This window comes from Macrobrachium rosenbergii, chromosome 16 (assembly GCF_040412425.1).
Source record: "Macrobrachium rosenbergii isolate ZJJX-2024 chromosome 16, ASM4041242v1, whole genome shotgun sequence".
NCBI lineage: Eukaryota > Metazoa > Arthropoda > Malacostraca > Decapoda > Palaemonidae > Macrobrachium > Macrobrachium rosenbergii.
In genome coordinates this window covers 17132526-17155442 of record NC_089756.1, presented here as the reverse complement: position 1 = coordinate 17155442, position 22917 = coordinate 17132526, and the positions used below count along the sequence as shown (strand labels likewise).

Below are 22917 nucleotides of genomic sequence, written 5' to 3'. Positions count from 1 at the left end.
TTGTTATTAACTAGGCAATCTGACCGTAGCATTTAGGGAGCTTTAGCTTTGAGAATTCAGTACAGGCAGTCCCCCGGTTATCAGCGGGGTTCTGTTCTGAGGGTGTGATAACAGAAAAATGATATTTTAATGATAAAATAAAGTTTGTTCATACTTACCTGGCAGATATATATATAGCTGTATTCTCCGAAGGTCCGACAGAATTTCAAATTTCGCGGCACACGCAGTGGCCGGTCAGGTGGTTAGTACCCATTCCGCCGCTGGGAGGCGGGTATCAGGAACCATTCCCATTTTCTATTCAGATTTTCTAACGCCACTGTCTCCTGAGGGGAGGAGGAGGGCAATATAAATATATATATCTGCCAGGTAAGTATGAACAAACTTTATTTTATCATTAAAATATCATTTTGTTCATGAGACTTACCTGCCAGATATATATAGCTGAATACCACCTTTGGAGGGGGTAGAGACAGCCAAGAAATAGGAAAAAACCAATTATTGGTAAAATTATTTTGGTTCCTTATCTGATAGCGTAGCTGACTGAGTGGTTACTGTCACTCTAGTCTGCTTCTGCTTTACTAGAGACCCCAGCGAGGTAGTGACCTATATAGCTGGCGACTTCTAGATGATCTGTCAACGGGGCGTGACCACAATGTGACTAGATCATAGCCCATACAAAGAGGACAAAAGAGCATTACTAACCACCTAACCAACACCTAAAGTGTTAGTTTGCAAAGGATTGGGAAGACTGCCTCCAGTAGTCGACCCAACAACCACAAAAACACAATTAAAAAGGGGATAGGATCAGAGTTACCCCTTGTCCCCAAGGTTGCTGAAGCAGCAATGTATGGTCCCAGCGAACAGCAACTTCGTATGCTACCTAAACATCTTGCCAAGAGTGTGAGGCAAACACCGAATTGACTTCGCCAAAATGTGGCACTAAAAATGTCACTGAGTACCATATTTTTCTTGAACGCCATGGAGGTAGCAACTGCCCTCACCTCGTGAGCGTTAACTCTCAACAACTTGAAGTTGAGTCGTCACAACTAGAGTGTGCGTCCTTAATGGCGTCCCTAATGAAGAATGCCAGTGCATTCTTCGACATAGGTTTAACTGGTTGCCTCACAGAACACCATAAAACATCCAATGGACCACGAGTGTCCTGTGTTCTTTTAAGGTAGTACTTGAGAGCTCTAACTGGACATAGAACTCCCTCAGGTTCCTGTCCAATAAGGTCTGCTAAACCTTTAATTTCAAAGTGTCTAGGCCAAGGGTTAGAAGACCTATCATTCTTAGCCAAGAACTTAGGGCTTAAAGAATAGACAGCATTGTGTTCCTTGAAGCCCACATGACGGCCTCGAACTTCTCTCACTCTCTTCGCCGCGAGGAATGCCGTTTTCGAGTAACATCCTTAAGAGATGCAGAGTGGAGAGGCTCAAAAGGACTAAACATCAAAAACTTGAGCATTACGTCCAAGTTCCAAGCAGGGGAAATCAGCTGAGGAACCTTGGACGTCTTGAAAGAGCTCGTAAGATCGTGGAGGTCCTTATTGTCAGACAAAGCTAATCCTCTGTGTCTGAATACAATCGAAAGCATGCTCCGATAACACTTGATAGTCGGAACTGCTATATCGAGTTTTCCTCTTAAGTAAAGGAGAAAATCCGCAACCTGGCTCACAGTGATAGAGGAAGAGGAAAAGCCCTTCTTTCTACACCAACCTTTGAAGGTTACTCACTTCGCTAGATATATCCTTTAGATGAAGAACTTCTGGCTCTAGCGATGGCCCGTGCCACCTGGCCAGAAAAACCCCTTCGCTCTGACCAAGTTTCGATAGTCTGAAAGCAGTCAGGTTCAGAGCGGGAGATTCAAAGATATCTCGTGAAGTGGGTTTGTATGAGCAGGTCTGCTCTCATAGGAAGGGTCCTCGGGCGTCTACCAACCAGAAGAGAAACTCCGAGAACCAGTGGTTCAAGGCCAAAACATGGGGATGAGAGTCATCCTCGTCCCTTGTGAGGCCGCTTGAACTTGCGTATGACTTCTCCCAGAATTTAGAACGGGGGAAAAGGGCGTAAACATCTATTCCCGTCCAATCCCAGGGAAGAGCAACTATCGCAACTGCCCCAGGGTCGAGTACAGATGAGCTTTACAGAGGAGCCTCGCTGTTCTTGAGGTCGTGAAAATATCCACAAGATGGCGACCCCAAAATTTCCAAAAATCTTGGCAAACCTCCTGATGAAGGGTCCATTCCTTCGGCAGGAGTTGATGGCGCCAACAGAGCAGGTCTGCTCGAACATTTTCGACCTCTGCCACAAAACTTGTGAGAATCAAAATGTTGCGAGCATAGGCTCAAAGAATAATCTCTCTTACAAGGCTGAACAGGAACAAGTATTGTCCGAGTTTGCTAGAACTACACGATTGCAAACTTGGACCTCAAGAATTGGCGAGCTAAAAAGATAGCCACCAAATCTTTGAAGTCGATGTGCCAGGACACCTGTTCCCTCTCCAGGTTCCTAACACTTTCTCTCCCTCTAGTGTTGCCCCCAACCTGTTGACGACCCGTCGGAAAAACAACACTAGGTTGGGGTTCAGAAGCTTGAGGGAGATCCCTTTCTGCAATTCCGTTGGATCGAGCCACCACCACAGATCCTCTTTATATAAGGAAGAATTCTCAATTCCTCTTTCAAGTCTTCCTTGCTTTGTCAGTTCTCCAACAAAAAGAACTGAAGAGGCCTGAGATGCAGACTCCCAGAAAACAAACTTCTCCAGCGAGGAAATGGTCCCCAGCAGACTCATTCCTTCCTTCACCTAGCATGTTTCCTTTTCCAAGAAGGCCGAAACTTTTTCGTACATAGAAGTTGCCGTTCTTGCGACGGAGACGCTATAAAAGCCGCTGAATAGATCTGAATTCCCAGACACAATGGACAGTGAGGGGATCAGCTGCGACTTCTCCACAGACCAGAAGTCCCAGGGACTTCACGAGTTGCAGAGTCAACTGAAGGTCCTCCAGATACCTTTCGCCGACGACGCTCGAATCAACCAGTCGTCCAAGTAGAGTGAGATCCTGACGTGCGACAGATGCAACTGCATCGCAACGTTTTTCATGAGACGTGTAAACACCCCGAGCAAAATGTGGCGCCAACAGCATCTGGTGTTCCCAGGCGGTCAACCATCCAAGCACTGACCAGACCCAACGTTGCTTAACCGCTGATCGGACGAGAAGCGGTGTTTTCAACGTGGTATGGCCGTTGTGCAGAGTCCAAAGCAGAGAGCCCTGAACTGGTGCGTCTAGTCCCCCAAGACAACCTGAGATACTTCACCGAACGTGGATGAATTGGGGCGTGAAGATAAGTATCTTGGAGATCCAAAGATACCATCCAATCCCGGGATGAAGGGCTCCTAGTATTGACTGCGAGGTCTCCATCTTGAACTTTTCCTTCCGGACCAAGTTGTTCGACCTGTTGACGCCCAAGACGGGTCTCCAGCCTACTGAAAGTTTCGGGACTAGAAACAATCTGTAGTAAAATCCCGGGAACACCGAGTCAATATCTGTTCCACTGCTCTCCGCTCGAACATCTGTTCGAGCAGGTCAAACAATTTTCTGTTTGACAGGAAGGCAGTTGGGAAACAAAAAACAAAAGAGGAGACAGGAAGGGAATCAAGTAACCTCTCTCTAACAGTAGGAGGGACCAAACGTCTGCCCCTCACTCTTTCCAGGCTTGTGCAAAATGAAGCCTGGTTGCAAAGGAGTCTGGAGATGAAGGGAGTCACTTGCTACCTCTCTTGGAAGTGACATTCCTTGGGAAAAAAACTCTTTCTCGTGGTGCGGGTCTCGTGTTGCTTCCCATGGAAGCCCCTTTGTTATGCAAACATTTAGCTTTCGTTTACTTTTTGTATCTGAGATCGGTGCAAGCGTTATGAAGGAGATGCAGTTTGAATGTCGATAACTTTAGTTTTGAGAAAAACGATATTTTTTGCTTCTCTGTGTATTTATTTGCTTGCCGTTACACAGTTTGATGTTTTTATGACATAATGAAAAGCCAAAAAATAGACCTGCAAAGTAATATAACCGCTAAATGAAGCTAAATGAAGCGAGTGTCAAAACACGGATGAGGTTGGCCAGCGCGACGTTTTACTTAGTCAAGCTCTGAGCTGCTACTGACTGACTGCCACTGACTGCCCTGCGGCATTCCTGTCTTTTCGCTGATGCGTACTATGTCCACAGGGTTGCCATAGATCGCATTAGATATTATTTCATAGCTAAAAGGAAATTACCACCGATATACTGACAATATCATTACATTATATGAAAATGTAATTTGACTATGATAGGTTACTGTTTTGTTTATAACTTCTAACTGTGGCGAACTTTTAAATAAAACTTTCTGAGAAGATAGTCAGGATATGTATGATGCCATATATAAAATATCCCAGAAAATTTTATTTCGATTTTTTCGTCAAACGCTCCCCTTAAGACAAAGACAACTGCGAGGGTGGAGAGAGAGGAGCCGACGGTTGAAAAGTCTCAGGAAACAGATCCCTAAGAAAAAGCCAGAGTCTGATAATCAGAGGAAGAAGAAGACGAAAGAAGTTTCTCTTCATACAAAGGCTGTGACGAAAGAGGATGTTCTTCCGCAGCTGGTGGGTCTTGAGTGAGTGGTGAAAGTAGTTTCGATTCGCCCGACACGTGGCGGGAACTCCCGCGAACGAAGAAGTCGTCAACTAGAATGCGTATAGTAAACATAAAAAATGTGGGAACGCTTCACGATTAGCGTGTCATCCTTGCGCAAGAGCCATGCTAATCTTCTCTGTATCGTTCCAATTAGTATATGTACTGCCGAAGCAAGTACTGGCTAAATTAAGAAGGACATCAAATGTTGAAGCGGGTAGTTGTGCGACATGATGAACAACTGGGCGGCGTCAACACAAGACTTGAAGCTATACGGCGGCGGCGCGGAGCGTCATGGCGTGACGCGCGAGGCTCGTGGCAAGTACTAGAAGAGAGTTACAGCGTGGCGCGCGAAGCGTCATGGCTGAAGCGCGCGCCGAGCGTCAAGGTGAGGCGGCGTGAAGCGTGTGAAGCGCCACGAAGAGCAAGACGCGCTCCTGGCGCGAGACAAGAGAAAAGGCCAACACCTCAACTCGGGAAGACGAATATGAAGCCACTAAACACTCTCTCTAGGCGACAGACGCTCTGTATCGTTCCCGAAGCAGGAGACGAAGGTGAAAGTCTGTACCTCTTAACAGGCAGATTCGACTCTTGAAAGGTTCATGAGAGCATCCAGCTGTTGTTGCAAACCCAACAAAATCTTACGCGTTGGAGAAGCCACTCTCTCGGAGAAGGGATGAACCTGAGAGAAGGAAAAAGGGCGAGAGGCGTATACTTCCTTCCACAGGGAAGAAGCTCTAGCCCTTGCCTTTAGCGACAGGGGGTCGAGTAGAGAGATCATTCGAAAAACACTTTATTCTCTTCTGCAGAGGAATATCCACGCAACTATCGGGAAGAGTACAAACGTCTAGAGGAAGAGGGCGTGAAGCGTCCTCTCCTCTAAGCTTCTCTTAAGAGGGCGAGTCCAACCGAGAGCTCCAACCCGTGGCGGGGAGGCGTGTCGGAGGACGAAGCAATCCTTCAGGATGCGTGCCTGAGCACGATCCCTGGCAGCCTGGGTAGCGTCATCAGGACCTGCCGAAGGGACGCCAGATCGGTGGGAAGCCCCCGTAACCCTCATGCGGCTTTCGACATGCCCCCTCCCTGGTCCTGGGAGTTCGACAGAGGTCCAGGCCTAGAGGCATTATAGGGCCGATCTGACGCCCCCTCCACAACACTAGGGGCACTAACACTATGCGTTTGAATTGCATTCACTTTAGTTTCAAGAGCACGCATTGACTCCACACGAGAGCCAGGGAATTACCTTCTGCAGCAACAAACTACAGGGTTAGTAATAAATTACTACAGGGTTACTAGTAGGAGAAAACCCTGACTGTCCAACTAAGGATGCACTCTAGGAGGAAGATTTCCTCAGCCTATCACGCTCTAATTTAAGCATATAGGCTACATATTTCTTCCACTCACCCTCAGACAATCCCACACATTCATTACCGATTATCATAGAGCATTGAACACCCTTACATATCATACATAAAGAGTGAGGAACTACCAAAGTCTTCGATAGCCTCACCTTACATTCACCCAAGCTACAGACTCGATAGCTAGAGGTAAGACATCTTAATATAAGAAAAGTCAAAAGCAAAATCAAAAACGGTCCACAAAGAGCGTATGCCAAGTCACAGATCCAGTCGAATACCAAAAAACAACCAAAATACTTAAGTGACAACAAATTTCGAAATCCAAAAGGCGGAGGAACTGACAACAGGTGTTGACAGTCCGGCGACAGAGAAAATCTGAATAGAAAATGGGAATGGTTCCTGATACCCGCCTCCCAGCGGCGGGAATGGGTACTAACCACCTGACCGGCCACTGCGTGTGCCGCGAAATTTGAAATTCTGTCGGACCTTCGGAGAATACAGCTATATATATATCTGGCAGGTAAGTCTCATGAACAAATTGGTGATTTTAGATGCTTTTCCAGCGATTTTTGGAGCTTATCGGTGCCGAAAAGCGCCAGTCTTCAGTTACTGGTGCCTCTGTTAGATATGTGTTGGCACCAATACCCAATTATCGCCGCTGATAAGTGGCAATTGTCAATTTTTGGTGCTGAAAATTGCCGATTTTCATCACTAGAGAAACCCTGTAAAACCGGATCGCTATTAACCAAGCCCGCCGTTAACCAGGAACTGCCTGTATATTAAAATTATGCGGTTGTTAGTTTAACATTGTCATATCATTCTTAACTGTTCATGCATTGCTTATTAAGTTAACCTTTGCAGTTAATTGATGGATAATATGTGCATCTGCATTTGACTAGACATGTTTTCTCTGTAGATTTATTTAAGAGATGTATGCAGTGAATAATCAAGACAGTTTTGTTGATACATAATGGGGGTCCTGATGTAAATTAATTTACATCATAACTGATAAAATTTTTTTTGACAGTGGTTATGATAATGGATACTGATATGAAGCACAGTTTTATACTGGCATATTAAACAGTACTTTTATATCCATACCCCAAATGTGTTTTATAACAGACCAAGATATCAGGGTGCAATTTTTTTCTTTTATTTTGCAGCAAACTAAGTGGGTGACTTGTCTTCAATTTTTATGTTTTTTTCCCTCTAGCAGGCAATTGTCGAACTGTTTCAGAATACAAAAATTCCTTTGTGTAGTTTTGTAGTACTGTATTAGCCGGTATATAAGACACCTCAATTTTAAGTATACTCTGGAAAATTAACAAATCCTCATTCCATCTTCAATATTCTTTCACACTACCAGTTATTTTGAAGCTTCTCACTTAAGCTGTATTCAAATATTACTGTAAAAGGGAAGAAATGGTAAAACCTGTCATTTTGGCATTTTAGGGGTATTCCCCTCACAAAATAGTTTTTGAATGAGGTGACTAGCATAAGCTTAGCCTGTTATCTCGTTGTCACTCTCTTAACACTCTTATCTGGTAATGTAAATTTAAGTATGTTAACTTAAACGCCGACTGGACGTATCGTAAGTCGACTGAAATTGTCTGGCGGGTGATGAGTGGACGTACCGTACGTCGACTACAAAAAATTTCAACCTTCGTTCAACTTTGACTCAACCGAAATGGTCGAAAAACACAAATGTAAGCTAAAACTCTTACATTCTAGTAATATTCAATCATTTACCTTCATTTTGCAACAAATTGGAAGTCTCTAGCACAATATTTTGATTTAAGGTGGATTTTTTAAAAAAACTTTTTCCTTACGTCCACGCAGTAACTCGGCCTAAAATTTCAGAAATACTTTTGTCATTTTATCGTAATTTTTCCACCATTTTATATTAGCCGTTGCATAAAGTTTTATATATGAAAATGTGTGCAATTTAATGTAAAATACAACAAAAAAACAACCCATGGTTGTAGCGTTTATCAGTTTGGAAATATTTTCATATAAATCACGATAAGTGCCAAAATTTCAACCTTCGGTCAACTTTGACTCGACTGAAATGGTTGAAAAACGCAATTGTAAGCTAAAACTTACATTCTAGTAATATTCAATCATTTACCTTCATTTTGCAACAAATTGGAAGTCTCTAGCACAATATTTCGATTTATGGTGAATTTTTAAAAAAAAACTTTTTCCTTACGTCCGCGTGCGGTAAATCGGCCGAACATCTCAGAAATTCTTTTGTCACTTTGTCGTAATGTTTTCACTGTTTTATATTAGTCGTTACATAAAGTTTTATATATGAAAATGTGTGCAATTTCATGTAGAATACAACTAAAAATAACTCGTGATTGTAGCTTGTAGCTTGTAGCTTCTATCAGTTTTGAAATATTTTCATATAAATCACAATGTGCCAAAATTTCAATCTTCAGTCAACTTTGACTCGACCGAAATGGTAAAAAAACACAATTGTAAGCTAAAACTCTTACATTCTAGCAATATTCAATCATTTACCTTCATTTTGCAACAAATTGAAAGTCTCTAGCACAATATTCGATTTATGGTGAATTTTTGAAAAACTTTTTCCTTACGTCCGCGCAGTAACTCGGCCGAACATCTCGGAAATTCTTTCGTCACTTTGTCGTAATGTTTGCACCGTTTTATATTAGTCGTTACATAAAGTTTTATATATGAAAATGTGCGCAATTTCATGTAGAATACAACAAAAAATAACTCATGGTTGTAGCTTTTATCAGTTTCAAAATATTTTCATATAAATCACGATAGAAAAAATTCGACTTTCGGTCAACTTTAACTCAACCGAAATGGTCGAAAACTGCAATTGTAAGCTAAAACACTTAGTCTAGTAATATTCAATCAATTACCTTCATTTAGCAACAAAGGGGAAGTCTCTAGCACAATATTTCGATTTATGGTGAATTTTTGAAAAAAACTTTTTACGTCCGCTTGTTAACGAATTCATGCATCATTTTGTGATATTTTCTGTGTTGCTTTGATCGTTTTACAATTTGTTATATAACAAAATCATCGCAATTTAGCTTTAACTGTTTTGCTCACAGCATGATTTGTATACAATTATATATGAAATTTTTTTTTGCACTGTCATATATTTCAATATTTATATATGATAGATATTTTTTTTCATTTTTGATGGTTGCATACTAAACTTCAGGCAATGACAAAAAAGGAGCCAAAAATGAACTCTTAATCTTAAAAACTAAGCGTGCTGTGATTTTTTGAAAAAAACTTTTTTTCCGCTTTGGTGCTAACTCCCGAACGCCGCTGGCATACGGCAGACACTTTCGTAAATAGAGGCTCGGCGTTTAAGGGTTAATACATTACATAATTTCATAAGTGGTTTCTTATTCCATAAATTATCTTGACAGGTTAAAACATGTCATAAGTGTACTTGAGGGAATGCAGATGTGCAGTTAGACTAAACTAAAATCATACAAATTTTTCTGATGTACTCTTAAATCTTTTTTCCCCTCTCTCCCTCATATGTATATTAATGTTCTTTTATTTTCAAGTCAGCAATGATTATATGTTTTGTACTTGGAACACAAAAAATATAATCATTACAGCATCAGAACTCGATAGTTCCATGAGCTAACACAATATTGCAATCAAACTTCAGTAATCTGAATGTCAATCTGTCTAGCATGAGTGTCCTCTTTCTCTTGCATACTATATACTATACTACCAGAACTACAATTTTAAGAGTATTAGATATTTTACAGCAGTATTGTTAGTCAAGTGTTGTTTGCCCAAAAGTTTGGGCAAGCATCACACCATGCAAAACTATTAAGACCCTTAATTGCAATTGTTATGAACCAAACATCTTTTTGCCTCTTTCCATACAAAAATGAGTTTGCTTTTCTTTCGGTACAATAATTAGACTATCATTTTTATGTGTAGTAAAGATATTTGGCAGTGCTAATCATGGAAAATCAAATTCAGATTACAGTAATAGGTTAGGCACACTGTAAGGCAAACAACAAACATTTAACATTTTGAGGTGTTGTATGCAGGCTGAGGGAGCAGCAGAAGTATTAATGCAATGCTCATTAGAGGCATAATGACCAATGCTTATAAGGGTTTTGTCACCTTGGATAATTACATCTGACAGAACTGAATGGAATGCACATCATTAGAGTATGAATGTAATGCATAATGGCTTTGGCTTAAAACTCATGCTAGTTACTTATTATACAGGTAATGTGTCACTTGAAATTTGTGGAGTTAGGGGTCCCATTCTCCTGTGACATTGAAAATCTGTGAATTGCTGGCTACAAGCCATACTGATATTTAGCATATTCAGGTGATTTACTGAATTGTACGTCTTTATTATGTACAGTAGGTCTTTATTATGTACAGTACAGTAGGAGCATAAAGAGTAAGAGATAGAAAGTACTGTTATATGATACTACAGTATAGTATGTAGTTTATTTTTTATGCCATACAGGTATATTATTTATTAAATTTATGAAAACTGAAAAGCATCCTTGTAATCCTAAAAATACCACTCCCCTTTGTTGATATATGTACAGTAGAACCCTGGTCCTCAACCATATCAGAACTCGGTATAATCGGTTTTCAACATGAAATGTCAAGTAAATTTTGCATTGGAGCTCAAACAAAAAAACCGGAATTTGACTCGATAAATCCTGTGATTTTTGTAAACAATTTTTTCGTGTTTCAGTCAGTCAGCGCTAGTTGACATTGTTCCCGTGCATTGTTTAAACCCCGGTCAGCTCTGCTTCGAATATTTTGATCTATTTCCTTTGTTTTTGTGGCTTTTTGTAGTGTATTTTGATAACGTGGGTCCCAAGAAAGCCATTGCAGACAAGCAGAAAAGGAAAACTGTAAGAACCACTACCAGACTTGAAAAAAAAGATTACTGAAAAGTATGAAAGAGGTATTCTTGAGACTAATTAGCGTCTTGGTTTAAGCTACCGAGATCCCCCATAAGTACATTTTTAAAGCAAAAAGAGGTAATAAAAAGTGATAGTGTTGCTAAGGGGTTATGAGTTTGACAAAATAGAGGTTTCCCATAATAGATGAAGTAGAAAAATTGCTGGTATGGATAAACAAAAGAGATTGCTTGTGATAGTGTTTGGGAGGCAGCACCGTACAGTATTTGCCACCTTGGTAGACGCACCCTCACATATGACGCACCCCTATTTTACAAGGATATTTTGTGGAAAAAAACAATTTTAGTATCATAACATTTATTGAAAGATATTTTAAAGTGATTTTGTAGGAGAAAATATTTGATTCTGTGTATGAAATACAACATTGTGAGAGTAATATACCTACAGTGTTCCAGTAGACTGTATGAAATTTACAATAAATACTACTGTCCATAAACAAAGTTTGTGTTACTGCGACAGGTCACCAGGGCAGTGCTATGGTTTGTTTACATCCACTCAAGGTAAATGGCTGAAAGGCAAACTGCCAACATGTCGTAAGCAAATTTTTGTAAGTTTGTGATAAGACATAATTCAACTTGTTTTCAGTGTTTTATTAATTTTACTGTAATAATTAGGCTTCTTTTTCAATGTTTATTATTAGCAACAATTTTTGTCCTTATCCAAGTACAGTACAGTATCTAGCCTAACCTATGGCACTCGGTCTCCCATTGGTAATACGGCCGCATTGGACATAGGGGAGTTTTTTGATGCAGTATGCATTTAAAAATAAAGTGCTTCTAATATGTTATGTTATTTAACTCTGAACTTAATTGTAATTTATGTGTACTGTTTTGTATAAAAAGGCAAGGTTAGGGTAATAACTGGTGTTCAAGAACGGATTAATCCGTTTTCAGTTATTTCTTATGGAAAAAATTTATTCGGGTCTCGACTGAATCACATCTTGACGCTGCTTCTGGAACGGATTAGCGTCAAGTTCTGGGGTCCTACTGTATAAGGATAGGACAGTGTCTGCTTCCACTTAAATGTATCTCAGGATGACTCAGCAGTGATTATAAAAATGATTACACAGCACAAAAATGCAGATGCAGTTCTTGCCTTACATGATTACACAGCACAAAAATGCAGATGCAGTTCTTGCCTTACAGTTATTCACACAAAAACTCTTGCTCAGCAGACAAATGGTTATTAACTTTACAGTAATTTAATAATAGTGCATTACCTAAGTGTAGGTGGATCAACGGGATCTTCATCCTTCATCAGTACATTCAATACTATGGGATGGCAGGGGTGAAAGGAGAGCCAGGATTGTGGGTTTTATCTTCATTGAATACCTTGTGAATTGTGAATAACTTCTTGTGGTAATTTTATTTATTAAAGTATTGGTATAAATGGGTCAAGTGTTTCTTCTGCCATTATGTCACTTTCAAGGCATGTATCACTGATGGGTTATCACAAAAGTTGTCCATAAGAGCAGTGTATGAGAAAGTAAATGATGGTAAAATTTTATACAAACTCTACATGATAATGTAGAGTGAGTATGTCTTAGACAGTTATATGGTGCCTTAACTTGGCTACTTCGTATATTTTCTCAACTGCAGGTAGCGTTTTTTGTAGCTTGGAAGTAAATTTGTTGATAGAACCTTTTCCTTCTGAGACAGAACTTTTCATGTATGGTTAATTTTTTACTTGTTTGTACGTAATATTTAGTGTTTTATTTATGTAATGAGAAATAGAATTTTCCAGATTACGTATGTAATATATAAAGTAATACACATCATAAAATATATTTGCATTACTGATATACTGTCAGTCCAAGTGGAAACAGTAGTCTGTGCAAATGTCTGAGGATGGGATTTGTTAGTCAGGAGTGAAACTCGAGGTTTTTCTTCTCACTCGACCTTCACCTTAAATGTCATGAATTTCCTATGCCAGCAAATCAATATACGTATTAGTATAAAAATGTTCAATTCTTCATTATAGTAATAAAAAATTCTTCTGCTTTTAAAGGTTACAGCTCCATTGTCTTCAGAGGAACTGCAAGGACAGATGTATAAACAGTTCCAAGATTAAATTTTGTTTATTACTTATAGGAAGCAGATAGGGTCCCAGGAAAGCTAAAGAATTATGTGCTACTATAAAATACTGTGTTTTTATAATACTAAGGGCTTTTTTCTTCTGTATTTGTTAGAATGTGTGATTACTTGTATTGATAATTGGTTTTTCTAAGAATTTCACTTACTTGAAAGTTGAAGGACCTTACAATGTGAGTGTTCTTTTTATTCAGTGAGCTTGTTTACTTGTATCAGCATGTAGTTTTCTAAGAATTTCATTCTTATCTGAAAAGTTAAGTGATTTTACATATTTCTTAACTGTAATTAAATGTTCCTTTATTGTCTAACTACATGAATAACTTACAGAAAAGGTTGAACTTTTGGATGTGACTATAATTGTGCTGCATAATGCAAGATAAGAATACTGTACTGTAATTGCCACCTGTAAAGTTGTTGTAGTCCTAGATACTTTATTTGGAGTACTGTTTATTCATTTGTGATAGGATGAGGGAAGAATTAGAGGAGTAATAAGGTTATATGTCCTAGATTACTGTGAAAGGCAACGATCACGAATCATGCTTCGCAGTTACTTTGTTTTATTTAGTAATTCCTGCACTTTTGATCATTCTCAGAGTCTTTTACTGTGTTGTGGCTGTGTCTTTTTTATCAACTAGTAATTAGACATTTTACAGAATTAACTCCATGCTGCTAAAATCTAATTATTTGTAATATATATTATTTAAAGGATGATGATTTGCAAGCTGCAAAGACCCATTTAAACGAAGTTAAAGGGCAACTAAGTTACAAAAACATAGCAGATTGGCATGCACATACAAAGAATACAAATCCAGCGGAAAACATTGCATATGAAATCAGAAGACGATCCAGTCCTGAAATGGTCACTCAAGTATGTATTTGTCATGTGGTTTACTTTATTTTTTGAGTATTTATAATTTGTTACAGATCCATGTAAAGAATCATGGTGTATACCACACATCGTTGATTTATATTATATTAAAGAAAATACTATTTATCGACAGGCATGGTTGAAGTTTTACGAAATAGTAAATAATTACGAAGTTATTCCAGTGGAAGAAGATTTTGTAACCAGTAGTGAGGAGGAAAAGGAGAATAAATGTGAAGAGAAGCCTTTCCGCTCTGTGCATCTTTGTGAAGCTCCAGGTGCTTTCATTGTTGCTCTGAGTCACTACTTAGTAGTCCATAGACCACAGCTAAAGGTTAGTACTGTTCTGTGTTTTGAATGTATCCTGAGGCATTATGTGACTTGAGTTACGTTAATGGTGTTTATTAGATGTAAAGACGCTTTGCATGCCCCATTTACTTATTCAGTAGGTTGGTTTTGTGGCAAATTTAAGCACATGAATTATGGCTGTAATATGTTTGGTAGACTGCTGATTTTTTGATTAGTGAAATAATGATGGGTTTGGTATGTGGATGGGTGACTACCAAAGAATGCCAGACAGCAATATAATTGCTATAATTTGCCTCTTTAGTTTGTGGCATTAGGCAACATTTAGTTGGGTCAGCACTTAAGAGTGACACCAGTGGATTTCAAACAAATTCCTATGACCATCTATGGGATGAGCTTAGGCTATTAATCTTATATAGTTCTGTGTGTTAATGCTTAGTCTTTTAAGCAACCATGGAATTATAGCACAAATGGCTATGGGTTACTGTGGGACAAATGCATAACAGTGGGTAAATGAATAAATTTTTAAGCATGAATAGACAGCTTCTTGGATCTCCAGAACTGTTAACTTCCCTGACAATAGACAGTTACAGTACCCTTTCTGCTACTATTGAGCAAGGATTTTCTTCCAGAAATGGCATGTTAAAATACCGTAGATGTCAAAACTTTCATTTTTATCCGGAGAGCGCTGAATCAGGATTTACTATAAATTTAGCATGTGTTAGTCAAGCCATTCAGGAAAATTGATAAAATAGACCGAGTTCTAACTTAAGGGTTATGGGGTTGAGAAGACATTTGAGTAGTTATTCCATACTGTGGCTGAAGAGGAGAGAATTCATAAAACTTTTAATAGGATGGTTGCAGGTTGCCGCAGTAAATGTGGTAACAAGTGGCCAGGTGGTGGTGGGTGTCAAGGACATCCTGGAGAAGGGAACACATGCCCAGTTGGGGTCATGTTTATTGGTATTCAGAAATAACATTTGCTGTATGCCTAGAATTTGATTTTTCTGTTTATCACTGTACTACCTCCTAATCACCATTGTTAATTTGGTTATATTACACACAGGTGAAAATGATTACTGTTATTTGTAACCAACATGACCTTTCCATATTGCTCTCATCAAAAGGTTTAAGTGTGAGATTTTTCAGACAGTTGTGTTACACAAAATTAATGTGCATTATACATATACTTGTCAATGGTTGTGCATCAATTGTCCATTATGAACAATGAAATTTATTGTAGTAGCGTTTCATTTCACGCTTCATATTTCTTATACTATTCCTTTTTCTAGAGATGTTGTAAAAACAATTCTGGGCTACATGTATCTTTCACTTTTTATTGTATACTTGCAAAATTTTATGGAATTTTCTTTTCTTTGCACTTGTTTTCTGATTGTGGCAAATTTTCGTTTCAGTGGCAGTGGTTAGCCAGTACTATCAACCCATATTATGAAGGATCCCCTTCTGACATTTGTGTGGTTGATGACAAATTAATCAACCACACCATGCACAATTGGACATTTGGAGAAAACAACACTGGAGACTTGATGGAGAAGGAGAATATGGAAGACCTTGTAAACCAAGCAAATTACATGGGACCTATACATCTTGTTACTGCAGATGGTAGTATTGATTGCCAAGCTGACCCTGGAGAACAAGAAAAGGATACCCATAATCTTCACCTTTGTGAGGTGGTTGCTGCTCTATCAATATTGGCAGTTGAAGGATCTTTCATAATCAAGAAATTTACAATGTTTGAAAGTGAGACTGTGAACCTTATGTATTTGTTGTGTTGTGTTTTTAAGGAAGTTCATGTTTTTAAGCCGGGAACAAGTAAAGAAGGTAATTCTGAAGTTTATGTTGTGTGTCTCAAGTATTTAGGTAAAGATGTGTGTTTTGATCACCTTCAAAAGCTACTTGATCATTATGGGAAGTCTGATGTTGATTTTAGTATGTTTGATGTAAGTGATCTCCCTCTAGATTTTGTGTTGCAGCTGAAGAATTGCATGGAATTATTTAAATTTCATCAGATTAAAACTATTACTAAGAATATTTCTTTGTATGGGAAAATTACTGAAAAGGAAGAACAGTATCTTAAACTGTTGAAGTTCAAAGCATGTCAAATGTTTATGGAGAAGAATTACTGTGTTCGCATTAGTAAAGAACAGTTGTTGACACACAATAAAGTTGGCAAAGGAAGATACCTTTTGGAAACAGACTTGAGTAAGCCAGTTACAAGTTGCTTTGTTAGAGCCAAGGATTCAATTGAGAAGTTGAGCTATGCCAAGTGTTACATTAATGAATACATTGAGGGGTTTGCCACAAAAAATTGGATTATTGAAATTACTCATGGAGAGGAATATGTAAAGTCAAAGTTTCCAGTAGTTGACCTTGAAGAGGTTGATTTTGATGTTATAAGAGGCAAACCTTATACCAGGATAAAGGCCTCCAAATTTTGCTCTCAGAAAGTCTTGGAGTGCTTCAGAGTCTTGTATAAATTGTGGGAGAATCTTGACAGCATGCCTAATCTTAGTATGGATGAATCTCTTCTGCAGTTGGTTGCTAAAGAACATCCAGATGCAGAAGTCTTGAAAAGTAACATTACCTATGATCCTACCCCGGACTTGGGAGCCATGCTGGAAGTACTTTGTCTGATAAGAGAGAAGAGAGTGGTGGTCAATGGTAGTTTCATCTTGTTTAATGTGACACTACTTTCACGTCTTCAGTGTGGACTACTGTGTCTCTTGAGTGGTGCTTTCCAGAATGTAGTAATTTATACTTCTCATAAATTTGGCAATAGAACACCGGTTATTCTTCTAGAAAATTTCATATCTATGGATCATGGAGAAAAACTCTTAGGTGTGTTAGGGAGAACTGGCTGGAATCCATTTGATGAAGAAAAAGCATGTTCAGCCAAAGTGTTACAAATTGTATCCTACCCTCAGTTGTTAGAAAATGTCCGTTTATGTAGCATATTTTATTACAACCTCCACCATTGCCTGCACAGGTCGCTGAGACTACTGAATTGTTTAGAAGGAATATTAAAATAATGTGAGTTTTTCCATTACTGCACCGTAAATGGGAGCTTGCAGAAAAAAGTTGGCATGAAATTACCTTTTACCTTTTTTTTTATTGCAAACTGAGGGTACAACCCTATTTTTGTATCATGTAGAATTTTCTCATGTTTTCATTATTTGGTTTTATGTGGTTAAAATATTTTTCAGCTTTACTCTTTTGTGTTATTGTACAGTGCATTACATTTTATAAGAAAATAATTTAATAAAGTATGACCCAACATTGTTTTCTTAATCTTAATCCTTTTAAGTAAAGCTTAAGCCAATGTTAAAGTTTGCATAGAAATTTGGGGTTGTCAACAATACGAGCTAAGTATGAGACAGTTCCACAACAGTGTTTTCCCCATGTGATTTTTTTTTCTTGCCTACAAAATATGACAACCCCTTTTGTATGCTGAATACAGCAACTGGAAATAATTGGTAATTCCTGATGTTTGCAATGAAATCAAACCATAAATACAACTGTTCAGTGTTAATGCTTTACTAACAAATCGCCTGATTAAGGATGATCTTGGTGAGCTCAAAGTTACGTTCCTCTAGTACTTGTATTGAGTAGTTGGAGCTGAGGAAGCCAACCTTTTGAATGTTTAATTGCCAATATTGCATGCAGATATCAGTTTAGCTTTCATTGTAAGGGTGTATGCAAATCTTTGATTTAACTAGTTACTGCAAACACTAGTTATGCAAACTCTTGCTACTTTATTTTGTTGTTTTGGATGTATGTTCACAAAACAGTAGCGTCAAGAATTGTAGCCATGTTAAAATGATTTGTTTTCAGTCTTTGCAGATTTGCTCCTAAAAAGTATGAAAACTTGAGATACCTTTGATGGTTTCTGCTTATGAAGGCTCTAGTGACACTAATGGATTATGCAAATTGATCGATTTTCAACCAAGAGAAATCCACTAGTGTGTGATGTGACAGTCTGGTGAATGGGGTAAAAAATTTTTGGCATATGAAAGTATATTCTTGAACTTTGTGAGGTAAGTGAATTTGTTGTAGGAAAAGAGTTGACTGGTTATCTTGCAATTTTACTTCAAATCTTACATTTATAGAATCTAAGTGTATTAATAATTGTGGTCATTACCAAATGCAGTGTATCATTTTACAGATTTTAAAGTCTTGAGAGTAATTCTGTCTTAGCAATTAGTACAGGTTACTGATGGCCATGCAATTGATTCTTGCAATGCAGATTTTCCTGTGTCCTCTTTGGCACATCCCTTGGTCGTTTTGTTTTGGTATCTGTGACCAAGGGGTAGTGTATTTTGAACAGTAGATTGGTGCTTAAATGTTGAGTTTTTTACAGTATTTTAAAAGTTCTAATATCTGCCGCCACTCAACTAACTTTGAAAGGCTTGCTCTGCATGCTGTGTAGTATAAAATTAGAATGATTAAGATCATCATCACTAACATCTTTATGCTTGACTTTCCCTTATGGGCTTAGAAATAACTGTATAATGAGGTTTGTCCACTTTTCTGTAATGAGATATGTCAACTCTTAACATCCTATGCTCTTGCTGCCGGAACTCCCATCATGTCTAAACCTTCATCTGTTCCCTTCTCCATGATTTTCGTAAGTCCTACTACATTCTTCGTCCAGCTGCTTCCAAATCTGATACTTTTCTTACCAACTCATTTCCTCTCATTACATATCCAAACCATCTTGGTGTCTCTGAGTTCTCAGTGTTAGCTTTTTTCCAGCCTCAATGCCACGTACTGTATATCCATTAATTCTCCTTTGTAATACAAACTTCCCACCATGTTCTGACCATGAACTTTAGCATTCATTCGTCACACCTTTCTAAAATCCCTCATGTTTTCCTTGCCAGTGCCCATGTTTCCACTGAATAGAGTAGGATAGGCCATATGGACCCATTGCATGTCTTTGATCTTTCTACTCATGGAATATTTTTAGTTACCAGTAGTCTCTCTCTCTCTCTCTCACATCTTTGCAAAACATTTTGCTTAAAAACCATGGGTTTTAATCTGTCATGGTCAGGTTTTTGTCTTTGGAGTTGGACATCAGAATTCTCTTCACTGTTGTAAGTTTCTGCAACTAGATACAAATTTATAGTTTCCTGTAATGTGAAAATATTTTGCTTTCTTCCACTTTAGAGTTTTAAATGCTTTATTTTGCTTTCTTCCACTTTAGAGTTTTAAATGCTGAATTAGTGTTAAGCAGATTTTCAGTACTGTATATTATAAAATTAACTCCCATTTTAAGATTATGGCATTCTTCATTTCAGACACATTTACAATCAAGCAACGGAATTGTAGTCTTTGTATTTCTCATGCTCTTATCTTTGGTATTTGACATACACATCTTTGGCTTAAATCCCAAATGTAGTGAATACAGTACAACAAAACAGTAAAGCACTGTTCATTTAAACTGTAAATGACTTCTTGAAATCAAATCCTTTACTACTACTGGCTCTTGAAACAGAAAACTGCCCAAGTTGTGCCAGTTCATCCATCAGATAAGAAAACAAAAACTTTTAGCATTGTCACAAAGTAGTACAGTTGTACCACCTTGTTTAAATGCTTCTGAAAACTTCTCTCTTTCGCAAGCCCCCTTTACCTCACAAGTTAGGAATTTAAAGGATCTTTCTCTAAAATATGAAGCAGCATAAAACCTAAAGAAAAAATTTTCATGTAATCAAAACTTTAACCTGTCTCAGCCCAATATAAGGGAATTTTCCCCCAAATAAGAATTATGTACCTTGAGGAAAGTAATTCAGATACCTCATTTCTAGTAAGTCTAGAATGCTGAGAAGTTACACTTTGGCAAGTTTTTGCCTCATTTGGTTTGACAAAGTCTTAAGGACTTATCCTTACTCAGCATATGGGGGATTATAGGGATTTTTTGTGCAAATCTTCCAGCCTGGCTTGCCACAATTAAAGGGAATTTCTTTGAAACTGGAATTAGGTTAATCATCAAAATTTTAGTTACTGAACTGGATATTTGTTTGCAGGAGTTTGAAATTGAGAGTTAACTGAATTATTTATGTAAGAAAAATAATTTTACCAGTCATATGAATTAATTTAAAATCAGTGTCTGGTTTAACTAATGTCACTAAGCAGCAAATTTTGTGATTTAATTTTTTAAATTTTGTACCCCTTAATAGTTTCATTAATGGCATTATGCTAAATATACAAAGTGAGCAATCTTTAACACTATATTTTGAAGTTTTATACAATTTGTAGTGACCTGTATATCCAAGTTTAAAATAGAAAAGGAGTTTCCAGTGCTGTGCAATCTACAAGCAATGAACTCGGAAGATCCATGACTGGATTAAGATGATACAGAACAATGAGAGTAGGAGACATCAGGTATAAGCAGCAAGTGAAGCATGAGTGATGAGCCAATATCAAGATTTGAGGTATGTATATCAACCACTTGTCGATTTTGATATGGTATTAAATGACAGAACTTTTAGATATTAGTATGTTGATAACAGGGACAAAGTGATCATCCTGATCACCTTGAAGTTTTCTTGAAGTATTGTTGTAGTGCTGTATACAGTGTTCCTTGAAGGTTTGTATGACAGAATTTTCTTGAAATGTTTGTGATGCTGTATGGTTTCAGTAAGGCTTGCATTAGGTATATTTCTCTGAAGTCATTTATGAACCATGGAATATCGATAAGAGCTCCATCTTAGTCCACCTCCATAGGGAATTAATCCCATCAGTGCACTTCACATGATGAACAGTAGGCATTACATAAGGGTGTTTACTCCACCATATTGCCCCCTGGCTGAATCCACGTTTTAGCCTTTTACTTCCTTTCTTCATTCTTGCTGTCAAAACTCTCCCACTATTACTTCTTAGTGCAATTTTGAGCTTTTCTCCTGGTTCCACCTTTAGATTGTTGTACTTAATTCCCAACCACTCGGCTCACTGTCTTCAGTGTCAAATGGTTGACAGTGCCTCAGCGTTTTGCTTGACAGCCTAAATTTCATAAATCAATTAATCAGTCTCCAATTCACAAAAGATGAAACAAACCCCAAAACAGTGATTAGATAATAATTTTTTGTAGTTGATAAGCTCTCATAACCACATATATTAATTCTCAGGATAATTCTACACAAAAAACCTTAACCAGTAATTTTTTCCTTAAAAAGGCAAGTTTAAAAACAAAATGAGGTGGTCAAGTATTATTGTTGTCTCTATTGTAAAAAAAAAAAAGCTTGGCATGTTTGCTGGCATGAGTATATCAAAAGAACTTCCAGTCAAAGTATTATCAAGGTAATCTTGCTGACCTTACAGTTGAAGTTAAATCCTAGAGGACACCCGTGATAATTTTAACACCTGGTTTTCTTAAGAAGAATAATTGCCAATAACCATTTGTAAAGTTAATCAAGTAATAGGATACAGGTCAGTGTAAGTTGAACTGAAATTGCACCAGGTAGGTTTTAAACTTAAATTTTAAGAGATCTAAGCTCAAGGAAGTTCTTTAACTCCTAACAGGTTTTAAGTCTTGGTCCTCATTCTTTGTAACAGTTTTGTAGACCCAATCCCTTTCTACCTGTCTTTGTATTGTTTTAAAAGTGAACTTTACTCATTATATGAATAAAATCATATTACCTAATATTCATTTACTCTGCAAATTTTCTTGTCCCTGATTTGCTTTGTGATTTAATATCTTCATTATTTAATTTAGTCTTGAAGAGTTGAATCAGCTAAGCATTCAGGAGGCTCATTTTTTCCTTTGCATATGACGTTCATGAAGTTTGAGATTTTACATTGATGTTACTTTGTGTAGAGCTCACTTGATTATTTTTAAATGTTATGCATTATTAGACATGTACTGTACAGTATTTAGTGTATATATAGGGATGGTCTAATCATGTACAGTATAGAATAGGCTTTGAAATTTTAATTGCACTATAAGTGCAGTTTTCCTGCAAGATAGCTGAGAGACCCTGTAATGGTGGTAATATCTGTAAATGGTGGTCTACCCTCAAGTCATGACTCTTTGGAGTTGATTCAAGCATGCCTTCCCATGGAGTTGATGGAACTGCTGTATGTTGTCCTGAACAAAAGGCAGAACTTTTGGCTTAAGTCTTTGTAATCAAACGGTGTGGCGAGTCCATGGTGTTGCCTCAGTCATACTTTCCAGAGCCTAAGTTGTGTTTAATGGTCCTCAGGTCTAGAGAAGTTAAAGCTTTGCTTCTGGGTGTCGATAGTTATGACAGCATAGGTAGGTTTTAAACTTAAATTTTAAGAGATCTAAGCTCAAGGAAGTTCTTTAACTCCTAACAGGTTTTAAGTCTTGGTCCTCATTCTTTGTAACAGTTTTGTAGACCCAATCCCTTTCTACCTGTCTTTGTATTGTTTTAAAAGTGAACTTTACTCATTATATGAATAAAATCATATTACCTAATATTCATTTACTCTGCAAATTTTCTTGTCCCTGATTTGCTTTGTGATTTAATATCTTCATTATTTAATTTAGTCTTGAAGAGTTGAATCAGCTAAGCATTCAGGAGGCTCATTTTTCCTTTGCATATGACGTTCATGAAGTTTGAGATTTTACATTGATGTTACTTTGTGTAGAGCTCACTTGATTATTTTTAAATGTTATGCATTATTAGAC

General features: G+C 37.8%; 1 protein-coding gene, 1 non-coding gene and 1 pseudogene across 7 annotated transcripts in view; 1 reads left to right on the top strand and 2 right to left on the bottom strand.

Moving 5' to 3' along the window:
• aft (adrift) overlaps window positions 1–17546 on the top strand; it is a 38601-nt gene extending 21055 nt beyond the window's left edge. For all 6 annotated transcript variants that reach the window (XM_067118465.1, XM_067118460.1, XM_067118462.1 and 3 more), the window contains 3 exons: window positions 13785–13946; window positions 14080–14277; window positions 15665–17546. In XM_067118465.1, the coding sequence (XP_066974566.1) occupies window positions 13785–13946; window positions 14080–14277; window positions 15665–17299 (1995 nt within the window). In that variant the 3' untranslated portion in view covers window positions 17300–17546. The remainder of the gene's footprint in view (window positions 1–13784; window positions 13947–14079; window positions 14278–15664) is intronic.
• On the bottom strand, window positions 3134–3250 carry LOC136847522 (5S ribosomal RNA; annotated as a pseudogene).
• On the bottom strand, window positions 4743–4847 carry LOC136847524 (U6 spliceosomal RNA). Its single transcript, XR_010855766.1, has one exon. It is a non-coding gene; the product is annotated as a U6 spliceosomal RNA (small nuclear RNA).
• Window positions 17547–22917: the final 5371 nt, after the last annotated feature.